Source organism: Peromyscus maniculatus, chromosome 12, assembly GCF_049852395.1.
Source record: "Peromyscus maniculatus bairdii isolate BWxNUB_F1_BW_parent chromosome 12, HU_Pman_BW_mat_3.1, whole genome shotgun sequence".
NCBI lineage: Eukaryota > Metazoa > Chordata > Mammalia > Rodentia > Cricetidae > Peromyscus > Peromyscus maniculatus.
In genome coordinates this window covers 24184300-24206987 of record NC_134863.1, presented here as the reverse complement: position 1 = coordinate 24206987, position 22688 = coordinate 24184300, and the positions used below count along the sequence as shown (strand labels likewise).

General features: G+C 37.8%; 1 protein-coding gene across 3 annotated transcripts in view; it reads right to left on the bottom strand.

Annotated features, from left to right (window-relative positions):
* Positions 1 to 3014: 3014 nt before the first annotated feature.
* Positions 3015 to 22688, bottom strand: part of Fyttd1 (forty-two-three domain containing 1) — a 47085-nt gene continuing 27411 nt past the window's right edge. For all 3 annotated transcript variants that reach the window (XM_042259201.2, XM_006974526.4, XM_076548748.1), the window contains exons 3-9: positions 17416 to 17564; positions 14169 to 14281; positions 10649 to 10745; positions 10231 to 10292; positions 8048 to 8122; positions 7212 to 7338; positions 3015 to 4659 (exon numbers count right to left, since the gene is read on the bottom strand). In XM_042259201.2, the coding sequence (XP_042115135.1) occupies positions 4561 to 4659; positions 7212 to 7338; positions 8048 to 8122; positions 10231 to 10292; positions 10649 to 10745; positions 14169 to 14281; positions 17416 to 17564 (722 nt within the window). In that variant the 3' untranslated portion in view covers positions 3015 to 4560. The remainder of the gene's footprint in view (positions 4660 to 7211; positions 7339 to 8047; positions 8123 to 10230; positions 10293 to 10648; positions 10746 to 14168; positions 14282 to 17415; positions 17565 to 22688) is intronic.

Genomic DNA, 22688 nt, shown 5'->3' with positions numbered 1-22688 from the left:
GAGATGTGTAAAGACTTGGGGTTTCAACTATGAAGTAAATGCAAAATGTGTAGAATTCTTGATTCCCTCAATTTTTTAAAAATCTAAGTATCTATGTAGCTCAGGCTGACTTCAAACTTGATTTTCCTGCCTCAGCTTTCTGAGTGCTGACATGACAGACATACACTATCAAACCCAGCTCCTCGATCTTCACAGATACCTTGCTACAGGTTATAAGAAAGGAAGTGTTTGTGGCGCGTTTGTAATAACATTAGTGAAGAATTAAGGAGCTCCAAAGGGAAATAGAAATTAACCACTGTGTTTGACGACCATCCTGAGGAGAAGCTGAACACAAAGGCAGTGTGGGTTTTTCAGTCTTAGGAGCTGCAGACTCCCCTTCTTCCTGTTTACTTTATAGGCTAAAACTTAACTCATTCAATACTACAGGCAAATGTCGCGAACGTTGAAAAAGTCATTAAAAATTCATTTGGGTACTCCTAAAGTTTAAGATTTTGGTGTACTACATCCTCTTTAAATTTAAGAAACGGACTTGGTATTGAATACTCAACAATGTTTGGTCACTGCTTTTAGTTTTGGTTTTCCTGAGACAGGTCTGGTTCTGCCTGGCCTGGAACTCACTATGCAGATTGGAACACAACAATCTTACTGCCTCTGTCTCCCAAGTACTGGAACCACAGGTGTGCACATCACACCTGCCTTTGATTCCTTTAATAAGGATTAAAAGAATTACACAACAAAGTTTCATACTGTTTTCTTCTCATTCAAGGAAATGGAAAAGGAGGAAAGTAGACATTAATGGCCACACACACTAGGTAAATAGCTTCCTATTCATCTTTAGTATATATTAGTATACCTCATGTGAGTATACTTAGAAGTCTACAATTTCCAAGCAGATCTTTACATCTCTTAGTGGTCTACAGTATCCAAAATTTTTTTCACAAATGCTTGGTGTTTACTGAAGTATCCATCTTGAAATGTCAAAGGGGCTGGAGAGATGGTTAAGAGTATTCACTGCTCTTGAAGAGGATACAGGTTCCATTCCCACTACTTACATCAAGCTGCTCACAGCCCTTTCTAATTCCAGTCCCATGGGATCTAACACCCTCATCTGGCTTCCATGGCACCATCACACAGTGCATACACATACACACAGGCACAAACACATAAACCAGTTTTTGAAATGGGACAAAAGTGGGCACACCTGTAAACTCAGTATTTGGAAATCTGCAGCATAACAATGTGATGCACAGCCTGGAGAGGAAGGAGGAGATGGAGGAGAGAAGAAAGGGGAGTGGAAGGAGGAGACAGAGACTGACTGTAATACCACCCTCACCCAAACCTCAAGCTCCAAACAGAACCATCTTCAACTGAGACTTAGTAGTGGCAAAATAAATCATTCCAATTAAATGGGGAAGCTACTGCTCAGGAAGGAGGAAGTTCTTTTTTGCTTTAATATTACCTGCATGTGGAATATATGGAATTCTTTGTAGTGACGAGTAAACTATTTTCTTTGCCTAATCTCTTAAGTACCTCCAAATTGCACATACCATGTGAATTAATTAGACAGCAACATATTATGCACACCTCTAACAAAACTAAACAACTGAGAACAATTCTTGTATGTCTTTTAAATATAAAGCATTTTATAATTTGATATTAATAAAATGACAAACTTGTGTGTTTAAAAATTCACGTGTATGTGTTTTTTTGAGATGGAGCCTGGGATTAGCAATCTTCTTCCTGTTACATACTGGGAACACTGGCCTTTCCTAATGAGCTTCAGTAACTTCAATATCAAAGTAATAAAGTAGGAATTCTCACTGGAAGAACAGATTTACTGAACATGCCACAAATGCTGAGACAGGGCTATTCTTAGATATCTCACAAGTTAAATACCACAAAACTACTGTCGTCTATGTGGGAAGTAGTTTATTGTCCACTGAGAATTGTAAGATGTGAGGCTCAAAACATGACCGCTACATTTATGTCTTAGAAAATGTTGGTTCTCATTCTGCTGAGATGTAAAAAAAAAAAGGGGGGGGAAGGGGGCCTAAAACAGATGATCTCTAAAGGCTCATCTAGTTTTGTGCTCTATGCTGCAAACAACTTGATTATCTTTAATTCCTCTCAGTTACCTTATGCTGGAACCTCATGTTACCTATGCATGAAATGGTCCAAAGGCAGTTAGAAGAACACCAAGAGTGTAGACTTAACTTCAAATCCTAGAAATCATAAATATAATCACTACAAAATGCTTTGTAACAGAACAATCTAAAAACCACAACTCAAATCTTTATAGCTCAGAATAACTCATGTGAAACCTGTTACATTTTATTTGTCAAAAATGAACAGCTTCAGAATAAATCTAATGTAACTTTTCCAAAAAACACCAAAAAGTACAGTGTAAAGCACCTCCTCATTAAATACAAACTTTCATTTTGTGATGCACTGCATCAATGTTTTGCATACACCTTGATGCAAAGGAAATTTTAAGTTGCACCCTGTTTAAATTAAAAAAAAAAAAAAAGGCTTCAAAAACTGAACAAGGATGACTACAACCACATTCCAAGAAAGGAAATTTTCCTCCAACAAAGCATATTGTTTTGTTTATATACAATATGTTAGCACACAAGAGTTTTAACTTAGTTGTATCAAAGGCAAAATTTACTTTGAAAGAAAAAACAGATGAATGAAGAGCAAACATTTACTATACCAAAGATACTGTTTTCCAATGTACTTAGTGTCAACATTTGGGCAATTTTTAAGATTTTCCAAAAACGGAACTACTAAAAACCTCTGTATAAGAATATTTAAAACAACAGGAAACAAAGACTTTTATACTGTATTTTCACAAATTGTTCCAAAGATAGTGTTCACACTCAGTTGTTTTTCCTTTGCTTTAAAATAAGCTACAAGCAAACCACTCTAAAATGTTTTGTTCCTGAACCAAATATAAATATTCATATTGGCAAAATGTTTTATGAATCCTTGGCCTCAATGAAAAACATCACAGCTAAGGAAAAACTAGAGTTTATTTTCAAATTCTGTGATTGGCTTCCAAAATTCCCTTATCAAGTAGAAGTACTGGCAATAACCGACACTGAGGATCAGATTTAGATCTTTGGTATACGCACAAAATTGTTGCTGATTTTCCCATGACTAGCATAAGCCAATAAGAAACTCAAGGAGCATCAAAGACAACGAAGTCTAGGATGCAATGAAGACGGGCAGAAAGCAGAGTACTTTGTCTCAGTTTTACAGGAAAAATGAACAGCAGAGATACTTAAATATTCAAAGATTTGAAATCATAGCAAACAAAAGGTTAAGCTTCAAAGTGACTTCTCGATAACCCGTAGTTGGAATATGTTGCTGCATTTTGGCATTTTACTGTAGTTTATGATGTACAACTACGTGAGGATTCTCTGTACTATCTTGGCACAACAGATCTCCAGAGTAAGAGAAAAACTCTTTCTCTCTAGAATGCCTCAACTTTGAGTGATACAAGATACAGTGATCATGTACAGTCAAGTATAACTTCAGTATAATTTTTCTTTTTTTTCTCTCTTTGTGACATATACAAGTAGACTTTTGTGTGGGGAATTGTAAATTATTGAACTTAACAAGCCTAAAATCTTTTGACTATGAAGCATAGGACTTTATGTCTAGTAAGTGTACTGTCAAAATACCCACAGAGTCAATTCATTTCAAAAAGTGAAATTCTTGTAAGCATCACGTATAGAAGAGCCTATGGACAGTGGACTCAAGACGACACTAGAATCCAGAGTGTAACTATGACCCAGGTTTTTATGTTTTTACTGCTTCCGATCCTTCGATCGCTACTGCCTTTCGTGTCTTCTGCATTTACTAAATTAGACAAACTATCGGGGTTTCTATCAGGCATCTCCTGCAAGGCCCTGTCAGATAACTTTGTTAATAAGCGTTCCCAGCCCTGACACATTGTGATCTGAGACTAATCCTGAGAGCCACATTCTTATTAAAAGTTCAATACTAAATGCTTAGAACTCTGGGGGTTAATATCTAACAATAACGGAAAAATGAGCCAAGTTCTAAATATCTCCATACATCTTAAGAGGCAGACCTGAAATTCTCCCCGTTTAAAAACCCCACTCATGACAACGGCAACTGTACTCACTACCCCAGCACACGAGCGGGAAGTGACAGCAACACAGGGCACTCTGATTCCTCAAGTCTAACCACGGCAAAGTCTAAAAACTGACGACAGTGATGAGGTCCTACACAGCACACTCATAAAAATAACCAAGGTCTATCTTTCTGTCTTCCTTCTGCTTCACGAGGAATCTAAGAAGTCAATAAAGAATTGCTTTGTTTGGGCCAACCATGAAATCTTTATGAACAGATAGGTATATTCCCTGTTATTCTTTCAGGGCATTATTTATACATTAAAAAAAAACCTTCAAAAATAAAGTTATTTAGGCTTGTGAATATTCTGAAGTAAAGTTTCTTGAACTTCTCTGATGAACTCTTCAAGCAATTCAACTTTTCAAACAGTCAACACTTAAGAGTTCCTTTGATGTGGATCTATCCCACAGTTACAAATCGGCTTCCTCCTTTGTTGAATGTAAGACTGGCTCTTTGCTCTTTCAGTATTCCAAATCGTTCATTCAAAGTCATCCCTGTCTACAGAAAAGAAGGGAAAAATTAACTTGACAGAAAAAACCATTTCCTTTATATGTGATTTAAACATTAATAGTAATTAGTAATGGCAATACTTAGCATCTTGAATTGTGTGTATAATTTAATTCTAACAAAAATAAGGCATATAGAACTTAAACTAGGTAGGCCAAGAATCCTTATCTTCCCATCACTATAGTGCCTACATTACATACTATATAAACACACACATACTACTATTTCTATGGTCTATAACATACATCCAAGACACTGCTAAGTGAATTAATTTGGGGCTCTGCAAACACTGTTACAAATTCTGGTGATGCCTTTGCTAAAGAGTTACTTCAACTGGTGTTGGCACACACCTTTGATTCCAGCACTCAGAAAGCAAAGGCAGGTGGATCTATGAATCTGAAGCCAGCCTGATCTACACCAAATTCCAGGCTAGCCAAGGATATACAGTGGGACTCTGTCTCAAAAAACAACAAACAATAAAAATGTTATTTTATCCAGAAATGATGGCCTACTCTTAATATCCCAAGAGGCTGAGGCAGGAAGAAAATCATGTATAAAGCCAGCCAGGCTATAGTATGAGACTGTGACTTAAAAAAATAATAGAACTACTGAGTATTTCAGAACAAAGTTTTTAACTGAGTGCCCTACAAAAATTCAAATAAAACTCTGGTTTGAGTAACAACTAACAACATGCTTCCAGACAGAAAAGAAATTAAGAAAAAGATCAAAATAAACTGGAACACATTTGTCTCTTCTTTTCCACATCTGGTATTAGAGACTATACCAAGGACTTTGCATATGATAATCATGTACTCTCTCATTAAACAAAACCAAGTTTTCCCTGATACTTCTAACCTTAAATACCAGGACCTTATTTCTGTCAAATTGTTTTCCAAAAAAGCACATGATGAAATTCAATGTAAATTCATGATAAAAGCTCTCAGCAAATTAGTAAGATGGGAGTTCCCTCAATTTGATAAAGAGCATCTACAACAAACTTAAGGCCAACAGTATTTTATATACGTGTGTAGATATATACAATATATATCTATAGACATGTATCTGTATGTGTATCTATCTATATGTACACATATACGTATATAGAAAGATACACATACATATCTATATCTGTATTTTTTAACTGGAGATCTACTTTCTCAGAGTGGGAAACACTACAGGCAGGCAAGCTGTAATCCCCAGCCTCTGGCAGAGAAGGGAATGGGAAGTCAGCGATGCAGACGTGAAAAGAGATTAGAAGAGGAGTGGGGTGTTTTCAGAGCAGAGTGTCAGGACAAGCATGCCTAGGGCTGGCCAGTTTCTGGAGAAACAAAAGAAAGGGGAAGGCAAAGCTGTACTCTGAGTTCAAACTCGGAGAAGCGGGCAAGCTTGGCTGTGAAGGTGTGTAACGAGGGCTGACACACTACACCCGTGGTCAGACTGTCAACGTTCTTCCTCGGGCTTGGAGCATGGTAAGCACACTAGCCTTACAATGCCTATCCAACACTGCAGTCAATGTGCTAGCCATTATAATAAAACACACACACACACCAAGGCTTTAAACACTGGAAGAGAATTTAGAGAATGAACAAGTATTTATATAAAAAACCCTAAAGAATCCACAGATTGACTATACAGTTCAGTAATTTTTTCAAAAAGTAACTGATCAACCAAGGTGTTTTTATTTTTTATCTTTTGCAAGATTTATTTATGTATTTTATGTTTGTGGGCACTTTGTTTGCATGTACATATGCACACCAAAAGAAGGCATAGGACCCCATTATAAATGGTGGTAAGAGGCCATGTGGGTGCTGGGAATTGAACTCAGGACCTACAGGAGAGCAGTCAGTGCTCTTAACCATGGAGTCATTGCTCTATCAAAGAATACAATAACACAAAACCTGTCAAAACCAGTGAGTTATCACTTTATATTCACTCGTCACTATACTCAAAGTGACAAATGATAACAGTGACAGGAATGTGGAGAAGTTTAGAAACTTCATATATGCTGTAGGAATATAAAAGAACACAGCCACCTCTCTTGGTAGTTCCTAAAAAGGTTAAATGTGGAGTTAGCACACAGTCTACTAAAAATCTATCAAATATATCCATTGGCATCTACCAAAAATATATAAATAAATGAAAACATGCTAACAAAGACGGGAAAAAAAAAGATTTATAGTAGCCAAAGAACATAAAAACTTCCAGCTAATTAAAGAATACATAATATGTGGCATGTATATGTGATGAACACTATTCAAATAATAAAAGAAAATGCTAATATGGAATGAAACTTTAAATAAACTACGGATGTGTAAGAAGTCAATAACAAGATCACGTATCACAAGATCCGATTTAAATGAAATGTCAAAGCAGGCAATCTATGAGACAAAAATAATCAGATTAGCAGTTGCCTAGAGATTGGGGAAGAGGCTAGGCCACCCTCTTTAATTTGCTGTAAAATGTTTTTGGTAATCAGAAGGCTATCAGTGAGTGGTCCAAAGAAATACAAGAAAAAAAAGTTTTGCTTTGTTTTGTTTTGTTACCTGTTTTCCTACACTATTTATGTCAAACTGTAGAGGGACGCCTTTTGGAACCTTCTTAACATCAGACTGCTCTCTTTTTGTCAAGAATGAGGGTACAGCAGTACGAGTTAGTCGTGGTTTCTGAGCTCTAGCAAAGAAAAAGGAAGTTTTAATTAGTTTACCAGATAAAAGTACTCAGAATTTCTTTACACATGTTCAAGTAAAGTACGGCTATTCTATTATGCTCTCAAACAGTGAAAATAAAGTGCCGGCTCTTGAAGGACGACTACTCTAATTACCAAAATGTGTACTGTTCATAGAATACCCTTCCAGGTATAACTACATTTTTTAAAAAGTTTTTTTCCATTTTATGTGTGTGAATGTTTGCCTCCATGTACACATATGCAGCACATGGGCAGTGACCAGGTGATCTGCCTGTGGGTGCTGGGAACCGAACTCAGATCTTACGCAAAAATAGCAAGTCATCTCTCCAGCCCTATCTACACACTTTAACAACTCAAATGATTGGCGATTTCTAAGTTGTCGTCCTTAAATTAAATTAACCTATGGTTTTTAGGGAATATATATAGTGAAACGGTTAGCCCACAATAACCTTGAACTCACTATGTATCTAAACCTGGTCTTAGAATTCATGACAATCCTCTTGTCTTAGCCTCCTAAGTGTTGGGACTAAAGGCTTGATTAGTGTCACAAATATTCTTTATCTTTGCATCTCATTTTATCCTGATTTAAACAGTATACTCTGAGCACAAGTCCAGTACCTTTCATTTTCCTATTATATATCAAGAGGTTACAATTTCTGAAGGGGAAAAAAAGGGAAGAAGAAAAAGACTTACACGGGGCACTGTACAGCTCCAGGGTTGTCAATGGACACAGTCAATATTCCTCCATTTGTGGTGGAAGTACGCCACCTAGGTTTAAAATTTTTTCTTAAAATGGAAGCTTATAAATCTTACAGTGTATTCCACTGAATGATATTTATTTTGCCTCTCTGCCCATTTGTCTTCTTGTACCAACCAAGTGTTCCACTACCAAGATAAACTCTCAGTTCTAAACTATACATTTTCAAAGCAGCCATTCATTTTTTGATTAAACACACACACACACACCCCATGCACGCACACAGATGCTGAATCCCACCAGAATCTAATCAGGTGTAAGAACTGCAAACCTGAATTTGTTAGATATTTTTCAATGTAATGACTATATAGACATTTTTAAAAATTAAATGCAGAGGAGCGTCTAATGAAACTGGGCAGTCTCTCATCCCAGGCTCCTGCTCACCATTTCTAATCCAGAGGTAGAATTTCTGACCTTTCCTATTTTCATTGACTGCTGGCTACTTTTAGTTCATTAAACAAGATGTTTATGTAAAAAGTTCTTCCTAGACAAAAACAAAAACAAAACAAAAAAACTTCCCAAGCTGGAACAAGGTCTTCTTGCTATTTTCATACTTGTATTTTCCATTTTACTTGTCACTGGAATTGACAACTCCAGTTCTTCCAATGGCATCTAAATTCTGTCTGCTTGTATAGAAGTTAAATAGCCTCTCTACTTCTTTCTACCTTCTCTCCCACCTTGAATTCCCCACTCCTCCTCCTCACCATCACTGGGTCTCACTATGTAGCCTAGGCTGGTCTTGAACTTGGGAATCTTCCTGTGTCAGCCTTCTAAACCCTGGGATTACAGCTGAATGCTACAATGTCAGCTCTATCTGTATACTTATTTATATTAGCCAAACTCTGGCACACTTCCATTATATTTCCCCCAAATTAACTATCTTTTGCTTTATCTATGTTTCATTCTCAAAGCTCCAAACAGATAACTAGTGCCAGGCACACTGGCACACACCTTGCAGCACTTGAGTGGTGGAGACAGGAAGATCAGGAGTTCAAGGCTAAAGTCAGATGCACAGTCACAGGAGACCCTCTCCCAGCAAGAACAAACAGTACATAATATCACTATTACATAAATGTCCATTGAAGTACACACAGGCTATGATTATTAATTTCTTCCTGTAGTTTTTGGTTCATGTCTTTTGTGCTAAATGATATTCCACTGTATTTATCATTACATCTGGACCACGAACACCTTTACATTTTATTTTTCAAAAAATAACTGCTTAAAAAAAAAATCCCAAATTCAGGGGCTGGAGAGATGGCTTAGTGGTTAAGAGCACTGGCTACTCTTCTAGAGGACCTGGGTTCAACTCCCAACACCCACACAGCAGCTCACAAGTGTCTGTAATCCAGTTCTAGGGGATCTGGCATCCTCACATAGATGTACATGCAGGCAAAACACCAATGCACATAAAAATAAATCTTAAAAAAAGAAATAGAAGTGTTTAAATGATAACAGCACTATACAAGTCACACTTGGGAAGAATAATGGACGGAAACTGACTTTTAAAAGACTTTTACAGGCCGGGCGTTGGTGGCGCACGCCTTTAATCCCAGCACTCGGGAGGCAGAGCCAGGCGGATCTCTGTGAGTTCGAGGCCAGCCTGGGCTACCAAGTGAGTTCCAGGAAAGGCGCAAAGCTACACAAAGAAACCCTGTCTCAGAAAAACCAAAAAAAAAAAAAAAAAAAAAAAAGACTTTTATAGGATATCAGGAAGAAAAAAATTCTGTTTTTAAGTTTTATAAATTTTCTAAAAGCTCCATGGGATTTTATTATAGTCATTCTCTAAACAGGTTCATTTGTATAAAAGAAGGTGCAGAGAAAGAAAAAGAGGGGGGAGAGTGGAAGAAAGGAAGGAGAAAGAAGGAAAATCTATACCATTTAAATCAAATAAATGGTGAAGAGTTAGTTTAGTAACTCAGTACTAAACAGACCTCTGAAAACCTGAACTGTCTGGGGACTAAAGAAGCGATTATCTAGCACCTGTGAGGTCTTGGGTTCCATTTACCTATTGCAGGAAGAATTTCATTTTGGGTTTCATTAATTTCTTGCACACTGGGACAGATGGCAATCTTGTGAGTTTAGAAACAACATCTTAAAAAAACAAGGTGAAACTTACTGACGAGTTCTCTTTGCTACCACATCATCTAGCAGCTGCTCCGTGTTCAACTGAGTCTGAACCTAAAAGGAAAAAAAACAACAAAACCCCCAGCAGATCTCATCGAAAACAGTCTTAAGGCCAATCGACTATCCTACACAATGTACTTTACAACCCAGGTTGAGGATGAGCCTCAGCCCAGAAAGGGTCTGTTCCATACTAGCAACACCCTCTGTTGGGGTCCCTGGATTATTATAGTAAGATGCCACTACACAAGCAAGAAAAAGACAGGAAATAGAAAAACCATACGTTAGCAGGAAGAACTGACCTAACGTCTCATTTTCACACTGACACTTACTCTCCCTCTCAACCACAGGCCACGCCTATGGTCACTAAAGATCCACTGTGATAAAGGAAGCACAACCAGGGCTTTTTATACCTTCAGGCCTCTTCTGAAAAGAAAAGTTGCCTGACGAGTATCTTTCTGATGACTTAGTTTATTTCCACTCCTGGTAAAATTAGCTGGAATGTTATTTCTGCAACAGAAAACATGTATGAGTAATCTCAGCCACTTTGCTTTCAAATACCTTGAGAAAGAATAAGCAAAAACAGTTAAATGCATAAGCTTAAAATTTGATGAGCAGGTAATAGACTCCAATTTACTTTCTTACGTCCTAAATTTGATTTACAAATATCTCTCTCTGCAGTATAACACCTATCAACTTGGTTTTAAACTAATCTACTTACCAAATATTCTACTCTAATATTTCATAACTTCTGAAGACATTCACAAAATTACATTTTAGTGCTATTACTTCCTATCCCTAAATTTGTTTTTTAAATTACAATTTACAAGATTAGTTCAAAGAAAATTATACCTAGACACATTCATAGCTAATCTGAAAACCACAAATAAAAGACTTGTGGCTGGAGAGAGGGATCAATAGTTAAGAGCACTGGATGCTCTTTCCAAGGGACCTGGGTTCGATTCCCAGCACCCACATGGTGGCTCACAAGCATTTCTTAACTCCAGTGCCAGGGGATCCAGCATCAGAGAGATTTCTGACCTTTGTGGGCACTACAGACATATGATACACAGACATACATGGAGGCAAAACACCACACACAAAAAACAAAAATACACCTTTAAAAAAAAGATTTGGAGCCCAGCAGTGGTAGAGTATACCTTTAACCCCAGCACTCGGAGGCAGAGGCAGGCGGATCTCTGTGAGTTCGAGGCCAACCTGGTCTACAAAGCTGAGCTACAGGACAGCTAGGACTACAAAAAAAAAAAAAAAAAAAATCCTTGTCTTGAAAAAACAAAACAAACCACAACAAAAGATTTGGAAAAACCCCTCTATTGTTCTTGCTTTCTTTTCCGTCTTCATTCAGAACCCTTTGTATATTAACACAAACTGAATGGCAGAGCATTTGCCTAGCGTATCTCAGGCCCTGGGTCAATCCTCAATATGGCAAGGAAAAAGGAACGTGAATATATAAAACCCAGAGGTGCATACGTATATAAATGCATATATTAGCCATACTTTCTGGTCCAGTAAGATGCCGCAGCAGGAAAATATACTTGCTGTGCAAACCCGAGAACCCAAGTTTGATCCCTAAAACTTACTTAAGGCAAAAGGAAAAGACCATCTCCTCAAAACTGTCCTCTCACCTAAACATGCACACACTTTAGTAATAAATTTTTCAAGTTACACTTCTACTTTTTAATTCTTTCATATATGGAACAACACAATTATATTTGACTTGGTTTTTTACCACTTTAATATAAAAAAATTTTTTCATAATTACCTACTACATAATCAAATACTTAAAAGGCTACCCAAATCTCACTTCCGATCTTCAGAGGTTCGAATGCAAAACTTTTCAAGCTAGCACAATTAACACGGACACCTCATATAAACTACAGATCCTTATTTGTAAAGGACTCCCTTTCACAAAAGATACCACCAAATGATTTCCAAAAATGGTCATTAGGTAAAACTGCAATTTGGTTACTGCATACATAGAAAGACTTCAATCCAAATTGAAGTTTTTATCATAAATTGTATTCTATGAGAGATAAATAACAGCACCTGAAATTCAAATAATAAAGTTAACTTCATAGATTACCAGTTGCCTTTCTGATTATTTCATTCTTTACAGAGAACATAACGTCTTTAACAATTCAAAATTTTTAGGGACTTTTTTTTTAAGTGATCTTAAATTTAGTGTAAAAGTAGTTTAAATTTAAGAATTATCTATGCATCCTAGGATGGTGGTATATGCCTGAATCCGAGCACCTGGAAGGCAGGGGCAAAAGAATCCTTACAAATTTGATGACAGTTTGGTCTATGTGGTTACAGGGATACATATTAAAAAAAAAAAAAAAAAGGGAAAAATAGAAACAGACAAAACCCACAAATATTATGTAACTTTCTAGATTGGCTATCCCCAAAGTAACCCATATTATGTTTCAGTGTTTTAAGAGTCAAGGCTGAAAAAAAATCAATTCAGTTTTCAGAATTTCCAATTGTGAATAACTATGATCCAAGGGCTAAGATTTTCACCAGAATGATTACTTGACAATTGTAGTTTATATGTTAAAGGAGGTAGAGAAGTAGAGTGAAGTCTAGAAAGATGCTGAGCAGGTAAAGGCACTTGCCACCAAGCCTGAGACCCAAGCTGGATCCTTGCAACCCACATGGGAGAAAGAAAGAACCAGTTCCCTCAAGCTGTCCTCTGCCCTCCACATATGCACTATGGTCAACGTGTGTGTACACACACACACACACACACACACACACACACACACACACACACACACGCGCGCGCGCGCGCGCGCGCGCGCGCGCGCACGCACTGTGGTAAACATGTATACAGATACACAAAATTAAAAAGTGATACTTTTAAAAAAGTTTGTATTAATGAAGTTCCTAAATATTACTGTGTCTAAGAAATAAAGTCACTATGGCATGCCTTCCATCTTAGATTTCAGACAGACATTTCAAATATCTTTTTTTGTCCCCCACGATGCTAGGTATGGAACCCTAGGCCTCCCACATGCTAGCTAAGTACACTGAGCCACACTCCAGAACCCACCAAGTAACTGTTTTGAAATGACCAAGTAACAATCACTGTAAATCTATTCTTCTGAACATCTATCAAAGAAAGTATTTTGTACACTATGATAGTTAATCTTGATTGGCAACTTGGCAGGATTTATAATCATTATGGAAAGAAATCTCTGGGCATGACTGTGAGTGAATATTTAGATTAGATTAAACTGAAGTGGGAAAAGTCATCCAACATAAGAAGAGTGCACCATTATGTGGTGGTTTTGAATGAGAATGGTCCCCAGAGACTCATATATTTGAATACATGGTTCCCAGCTGGTGGAACTGTTTGGGAAGGATTAGGAGGTGTAACCTTGTTGGATGAGGGAGTGTCACTAGCTGTGGGTTTTGAAGTTTCAAAAGACTCATTCAATTCCCAGTGCTCTCCTTCTAAAGAGAAAGAGGCAAAGGCCTCCTCGTGGATCAAGATGTAAGCTCTCAGCTACTACTGCTCCAGAGCCCCATCTGCCTGCCGCCATGCTCCCCTGCCATGATGGTCATGGACTCTGAAATCTTAAGTCCCAAATAAACTGTCTCTTCTATAAGTTGCCTTGGTCATGGTGTCTTATCAGAGCAACAGAAAAGACACACTCCATGGGTTGGAGACCCAAACTGTAGAAAAAGGAGAAAGTGAGCTGAACACAAGCACTCACCAATCTGTTTCATGTCTGAGGACACTGTCACCAACCTGTTCTTGCTGCCATACCTCCCCTGTCATGATGAACTACAACCTAAAACAAACCCTTCCATCCTTAAGTGGTTTTCATCAGCTATTTCAGCACAGCAACAAGTAACTAGCACAGATACTCCAGATAATCCATTCTTCTCTTCTACTTGAGTACTTACTTTCTGTTTAACTGGTTGGCTCTCTTAAGAACTGCAACTGGTTTCCTTTGTACTTCATTTTGTCTCAGAAGGCTTGTCTTTCTTTTTAATGCCGGAAAATATCGCTCTATATTCTTTTAGAAGGGAAGACAAGTGTGTTAAGAAGATTGCCATCTGTTATATACCTTACTACAATAAAAACATTTGTTGTTACTTTTTGTTTTTTTCAAGACGAGGTCTCTATATAGCCCTGGCTGTCCTGGAACTCACTACGTGGACCAGGTTGGCTTTGAACTAAACAGAAACCAACAGAACCAACTGTCTCTGTCTCCCAAGTGCTGGGATTAAAGGTGTGCACTACCAAGACTGACTAACATTTTCTAACTTGCAATGACAGAACCCTAAAATTACCTGAATACAATAGGAAGGTGGAGAAACTAAAATAATTTGAAAATTTCTAAATGACTGAAAAGATGACAATCATTATTCTTAAAATACAGAAATACCTAAGTTACTGGGTGGGAAGGTGAACGGGTGATGGAGAAATGTTACTCGAGCACTTAAAAGAATCTGAGACACACTGAGAAAGTTCTTAGGTCACTGGGGTAATGCTGACAACCCTACCCCCTCATCTTTCACTGATTTCTGGCCATGAGATGAACATTCTGCACCACTAGTCTCCAGCCATGACCCACTTCACCACAGGCCCAAAGCTACGTGCTCTGCTCCTCCTCAACTCCCAGCAGTAGAACTACAAACCCCTAAAAGTGAGGCCAAAAGAAACCTTACTCTTTAATTATTTCAACGATTTTGCTATAATTCTAAAAAGCTGACTAACACAGTATGTAAAAAATAAAGGCTAATTTCCAAAACAAGTATGTGAAAAACATATTTTACTAACAAAGAAGTAGAGTATAATTGATTGGGGGTGGGATTTAATAAAAATCAAATGTGAATGTCTTTTTTTCTCTCCACATATGCAAATTATATTCATCATAAAATCCTAATTCAAGCTTCCATACTTCTATGAAGATGTTTCCAAACTCGTTAACTGTATGGACTATTTCTTATACATTATCTGCATTTTCCTATTGCTTTAAGCACGAGAAGTACTTAATAAACATCCATTGACAATAGTTTAAAAAAACAGTATTTAAATATTTTCTTGAATATTTAACTTGGACTTATTTCATTGTTTTCTTTCTCTTTCTTTTTTTTAGATAGGGTCTCTCTACATTTCCCTGGCTATTCTGGTACCCACTACGTAACTCACAGAGATGCACCTATCTATGCCTCCTGAGTGCTGAGATTTAAGGTATGTACCACCACACCCAGCCTATTTGTTTTCCTGAGACAGAGTTATACGATATAACCCAAGCTAGCCTCAGGTTTACAATCCTCCAATTTCCATCTTCTAAGTGCTAGGATTATGATGCAATCATAGTTGGCTCCATTTCTGTTTTACACACATCTTGTGTGTGTGGTATGTATGTGTGTGGATGCACATGCATTTGTGTACATGTGTGTGTGGAGGACAGAGGTCGACCTCAGGATATCTTTTTCAATAACTTTCCACTTTATTGTTTGAGAAAGAACCTCACTGAATATGGAACCACTCATTTCAGATAGAATTCCAGATAGACTGACTAGGTGGCCAGCAAGCCCCAGGGATCCGCTCTATCTCTCCAGTTCTCAAATTACAGGTTGTTTATATGGATTGAACTGAGGTCCACACGCTTACACAGCAAGCGCCATCCTGAGCCATCTCCCCAGCACCCCCTCTTTGGTTCTTAGAGATTTAGAAAAGAAGGAATTATAAAAACAAGGAAAAAACCTATCAAGAACATAAAAAATCCATACGATCAGACAAGATCGTGCCTATTCTAAGCATTTTCCTTATGCATATTGTGTCTGGTGTGGGTGTGTGCATATGCATACAGGTGCCTACAGAAGCCAGAAGGAGCTCTTGGAGCCCCTGGAGCTGGAGTTACATGTGATCATAAGCTTCCTGACATGGGTGCTGGGAACTAAACTCAAGAACATGCAAGAGCAGCATGTTCTCATATCCCAGGAACAATCTCTCTAGCCCCTATTCTAAGCTTCTTTATTATCTTAAGTGATAACACTAAAAACCATTTTATAGATAAATGTGAAGGGCTCCTCTGTGAAACATAATTTTTCTCTTAAAAGTACCTGGCACAATATATTATTTGTTATAAGTTAATTTTTAAGTTTACTTATGCCAAGTAGGGTGGTGAAATCCTATAATCCAAGCCTCCCTCAGTAAGTAAAGGCAGGAGAGGGATCAAGCTGCTAAGTCATTTTTGGATAAAAAGTGAGTTCAATTCCCCCCACTCCTCAAAAACAGGAGACAGAAACTAAGTTTACTAAATGTATATATGGATTTTTCTTGTCACTGTTTCTTAAATACATAATAAATAAAATAAATAAAACAACTATTTATACAGTATTTATATTGTAACAGGAATTACAAGTAAAAAGAATCAAGTCCACAGGAGAATGGGCATATTTTATATGTAAATACTACACTGACTTTGAGCCATGTGAAGATCTTGGTATCAAAGAAGTATTCTGGGACCAATTCCCACAGATATAGAAGGACAACTGCATTTGAGAATGAGGTATATTTATGAATGGTAAAGATTTTCACTTAATTATTAAAATGTTCACGTAAATCCCAAAGTATTTCATCTAAAAAATAAAAATCTTCTGCAAATGGTAGCACCAACTTTAATCCTAGCACTTGGAGGCAGAGGCAGGCCAATCTTTGTGAGTCTGAGGCTAGCCTGGTCTACATACTGAGTCCAGTACAGCTAGGGCTACATAACAGAAAGACCCTGTCCCAAAAATAAACAAACCAAAACAAAGAAATTATAGTAAATATAAAAATCAGAGGAGCATGGCCATGAAGGAACACGACTGTAATTCCAGCATTTGGAAGGTGGAGGTAGGAATCCAAGGCTAGCCTTGGCTACATGAGATCCTGATTTAAAAAGATAAATTAAAAATCAGGGCAGGGCTGAGCAGTGGTGACACACGCCTTTAAGCCCAGCACTTGGGAGGCAGAGGTAGGCAGACCTCTGTGAGTTCAAGGCTAGCCTGGTCTACACAGCAAGTTCTGTAGGCCAGCAAGGGCTACAGAATAAAACCTTATCTTAAAATTCACTAATAATAAGTGTGTGGCACTCACACACATATATAAATAAAGGAAAATGGTATCTGGCTCAAGAGTAGGCCATCATCCTACCTTGTCACTTAGAGGTGGACGATTCATAGGACTAATTCCTTTCCGAATTCCAGTTGCCTTTCTAGCTGCAAGGCCAGTGATAACTCCATAAGGACGTCTCTTTCCAGGCAATACTCTTCCTCTACGGCTCACACTAGTTTTACCAAAACCTACAGGAGGAAAGGATATTAAAAATTAGGAATGCAACTACAAAACTGATCAGATAGCTTACTTCTGAAACAGGGTATATGTGGTGATGGGGATCAAACTCACAGCCTTACATGTGCTATGTAAACACTCTACTACGATACATCTCCAACCCCTAATATTAATTTCTCAATAGGACAATCTAACCCCACTTGTGCAACACAATAGCTACTAATTTGTTTTTGAAACAGGGTCTCACTACATAGTCCCAGCTGGTCTTGAAAACACTATGAAGATGGTGTTGGCCTTGACTTCACAGCAATCTTCCTGCTCTTGCCTCCAGAGTCTAGGATTATAGATGTGTGCCATCATGTTCAGCAGTGGCTACTAATTCTACGTGGCTAGTCAAGACCTTGACTAGTCTCAACTGGGATGGTATGTAGTGTTTCATTGATGACTGTGTGTTGTATGCTGACATGGTAATATACTGAATATGCGTGTTGAAATCAAATCCCTTAGTACACGGTTTGAACTGTATTTCTATAGTGTTGATCTATACTTGAGTCACTAGCTCAACTTCCAGTTCCAGTCTGGCTTCTTTACTTTTAGCCTCACTGTAGTCAAATTGCTTTTGCTGAAATGTTCACTAGCGCCGATGAACTTACTTTAAATTCTGTGGAATGTAACATTACTGAGTCTGCTTTTCTGTTAAACAGCTCTCTAATTTATAAACGTTTTTCTAATGATTAAAAAAAATGCCCATTCCATACATATATGAAATTATCAAAGAACAAAATAGCCTAAATAGAAAAAGCTTGTTTTTTTTTTTTTTTTTTTTTTTTTTCGGTTTTTTGAGACAGGGTTTCTCTGCGTAGCTTTGCGCCTTTCCTGGAGCTCACTTGGTAGCCCAGGCTGGCCTCGAACTCACAGAGATTCACCTGGCTCTGCCTCCCGAGTGCTGGGATTAAAGGCGTGCGCCACCACCGCCCGGCTAGAAAAAGCTTGTTTTTGAAAAAAAAAAAAAGTTGAAACTTTTAGTTTCAACTATATTTAAGTTAACTCTAAAAGTATTACCACATGGTAAATAAGCATTCTGTATTAGTTAAGTACTTAAAAGGTGAGCTGAATCAACTTTTCACATCAACTAAATTCATATTCTTGTGTAATATTTTTTGTTTTTGTTTTTGTTTTTTTTTGAGACAGGGTTTCTCTGTGTAGCTTTGCGCCTTTCCTGGAACTCGCTTTGGAGACCAGGCTGGCCTCTAACTCACAGAGATCCGCCTGGCTCTGCCTCCCGAGTGCTGGGATTAAAGGCGTGCGCCACCACCGCCCGGCTCTTGTGTAATATTTTATAGGCTACATTAATACTACACTATGAATTGTTGTTTGTTTTCTTATTCTTTGTTCTTTGGCTCTTGGGGGTCCACCACCCAGCTCCCAAATAAATCACAAATGGAAGCTTATTATTACTTTTAAATGTCCGGCCTTAGCTTGGCTTGTTGCTAGCCAGCTTTCCTTAACTTATCTCATCTACCTTTTGTCTCTGGGCTTTTCCAGTTCTCTAACTTCTGTAAATCTTATTCTTACTCCATGGCTTGCTGTATAGCTGGGTGGCTGGCCTCTGGAGTCCTCCTCCTTCTCTGGCTCCTTCTTTTACCTCCCAGATTTCTCCTTCTATTTATCCTCTCTGCCTGCCAGCCCCACTTATCTTTTTTCCTGCCTCACTATTGTCTGTTCAGCTCTTTATTAGACCAGTCAGGTATTTTAGACAGGCACAGTAACACAGCTTCACAGAGTTAAACAAATGCAACATAAACAAAAGTAACACATCTTAAAATAATATTCTACAACAATGAATATTATTCCATGTTTTTGTATTTTTATTATATTACTTTAAATATGCTACATTCACTGCGTGGCAGTGGCGCACACCTTTAATCCCAGCACTTGGGAGGCGGAGCCAAGCGGATCTCTGTGGGTTCGAGTCCAGCCTGGTCTACAGAGCGAGATCTGGGACAGGCACCAAAACTACACAGAGAAACCCTATCTCAAAAAACAAAATAAAGAGATGATAGACAGATAGATAGATAGATAGATAGACAGACAGAGAGACAGACAGATAGATAAATGTTACACTCAATCTAACCAACTTAGTAATCACACTTCAGTTATCTGTTTTGTCTTTTGGAGACAGGGTCTCCAGTAGTTCAGGCTGACTCCAATTTATTATATAATAGGATGACCTTCAACTTTCATTTCAGTTACTTCTAACATTTCTACACACATCCATCCTCAACATATTTCTAGAAAGTGAAATGCTAGGCCAAAAAATAAGACAAATTCTTAAAGACTTTTACTTATATTACAAAAAAATTCCCAAATGAATGCATTTACTTGTATTTCTAGAAACATACAGAATTCCCTTTTTCTATGTTAACAATTTTTAAACATTTTTATGTATGAAAAATGTTTTGTGTAGCAGTTTGTTGTTTTATGCATACAAGTGTTGTCTGCACATAAACACACCACATGTGTATAGTGCCTGTGGAAGTCAGAAGGATGTCCAATCCCCTTGACCTGGGGTTACAGATGGTTGTGAGCCACCATGTGGGTGAGGGAACTGAACCTGGTCTTCTGCAAGAGCAGCCAATGCTCTTAACCACTCAATCTCTCCAGCCCCAGTATATCCCAATCTCAGTAAATTCCCTTGTGCAATTCAGCTTTTTTTCTTTAGTATTTTTGTTTTTTAGGTGTTTGGAGCTGAACTCAAAGTCTTGTACATGGTAGGCGAGTATCCAACAACTAGCCACACTCTCAGCCCATTTTTTCATCTGTATTGCTTAGTATTTAGGGGGGAAATTATGCCTTATTCGATAACTTGATTACCAATGAGAATAAACCTGTATCTCTGATTTCTAGCTATGTATATTCTTTCATTATGAATTATCAACATTCATGGAACAGCTTTCTGCGACTAAGTTATGTCTTTCAGAGTTTTAAGAGGGAAACTGGCCAATGGCACATGTGCTTGATCTCAGCACCAGGAAGTAGAGGCAGGTAGATCTCTGTGAGTTCCAGCATAGCCAGAGCTATGATAAGAGACTCTGTCTCAAGAAAAACAACTCAAATAAATAAGAGGAGAATTTAATTAAATTTACTTATAATTAACTTTAAGCATCTTTACTGAACTTTACCATCCACGACCATGGTGTATATATACATATACAGATAGGTATATATACACTATACAGGTATTTCTATGTCGCTATGTTGGCCAAGTGCAATTCTTTAATGCATATTTCTTTGTCTTACTATCACTATTCTATATATTTTGTCAATCACATAAAAGATTCATTTCTACTAATAATTTTCATACTGTAATTCATGGCATCATAGAAAATTATTAAGGTTTTAATTAGTATTACTTTTTGTGCTGAGGATTAAACCCAGAGTCCCATGCATGCTAGGCCAGTGCCCTATTATGAAGCTATACCACAGCCCTTAATTACTATTTTTTTTTCTGGTGATGGAGATTCAATTTATAGTCCTATATATGCTAGACAAGTGTTCTACCACTAAGCTACATCCCAAGTCCTCCTCTTTCCCTCAAATAGTCTTCCTTTGCTTTCATGTCATATGTATGTGTATGTATGTATGTATATGTATGTACACACACACACACACACACACACACACACAATTCTGCATATGAGAGAAAACACACAGGGTTCTGTCTTCCTTTTTACTAAGCTATTATATAAAACTCAGTTATAATAATTCTTTGCATTATGTTCTGGAGACTTTTCTCCTTGGTATTAGAGACTGAACCTAGAATCTTATAAATACTATGTACCAGCTCTATCACTGAGCTCTACCTCTAGCTTCAAATTCTGTATTTTTAACCTTGGGATTTCTAGGTGACAATTATGTCATCTTCAAATGATTTCTTCTTCTCACCTCCAGCAATACCACCTCAACTTTTAAATTTTTAAAAATTCCCAATGTAACAAGCCAAAAAATTCCAATTAGCTAAGTACCGACTGCAATGGTGTGTGGTCTCATCTTAATTCTGATTTGGGGAGAATGCCCAGGATAATGAGAAGTCTCAATTTAATTTTGATTTTAGGGGAAAAGTCTTTAGGATGAGACCTGAAACACATAACAGGGTTTATAACAAAAGTCTCATTGTAAAAACTAAGATTAAAATAATTTTCTTAGCTGGGTGGTGGTGGTGCACGCCTTAAATCCCAGCAATCAGGAGGCAGAGGCAGGCAGATGAAGGTCTACAGATAGCAAGGGTAACGCAGAGAGACCATGTCTTGAAAAAGTAAGAGAGAAGAGGAGAGAAAGAGATCTTGGGGGCGGGAGAGATGGCTCAGCAGTGAAGAGCACTGGCTGCTCTTCCAGAGGTCCTGAATTCAATTCCCAGCAACCCATGGTGGCTCACAACCATCTATAGTGGGATCTGATGCCCTCTTCTGGAATAAAGGCATATATGTATACATAAAATAAATAAATAAAATCTTTAACATAATTTTCTTTATTGTAGGATGCCTTGGGGCTAATATGTACTATGGATCTCTAAGAGGAAGGTAATAGCACATGTCATTCCCAAGCTTATTTAACTCTTGAACCTTTTTTTGTTATACTCTTACCAATAATTTCAAGACCAGAGTACAAGACAGGAAAGCCTGTGATGCTATGGGGTGTGTGGATCACTATTAATTTATTATCTCTCAGCTCCCACAGATCATCCTTCACTACCTGCCTCTAATAAGAACACTCCTTCGTGGCGGACCACAGAGGTAGACAGCAGCAGTGACAAGCAGAGGTAGGCAGGCCCGCGGCCTTCCACTCCTGAACGTTTGTGTATAGAACACTGCTCCCATACACATTATTCTTTTCACTGTGTTACAATTTCCAGGCACAGAGGATGCTGGGAAGAAGGGCATAGATGCCAGTAGATGCAGCCTGAGCAGTATGGGTATTATGGAGATGAGGTAATAAAGCCATGAGGCAGAAAGTAAATTAATAAAAATGGGTTGATTTAAGTTATAAGAACTAGTTAAAAACAAGCCTAAGCTACCAGCAAAGCTTTCATATTAATAACAAGTTTTCATGTGATTATTTGGGAGCTGGCAGGTGGG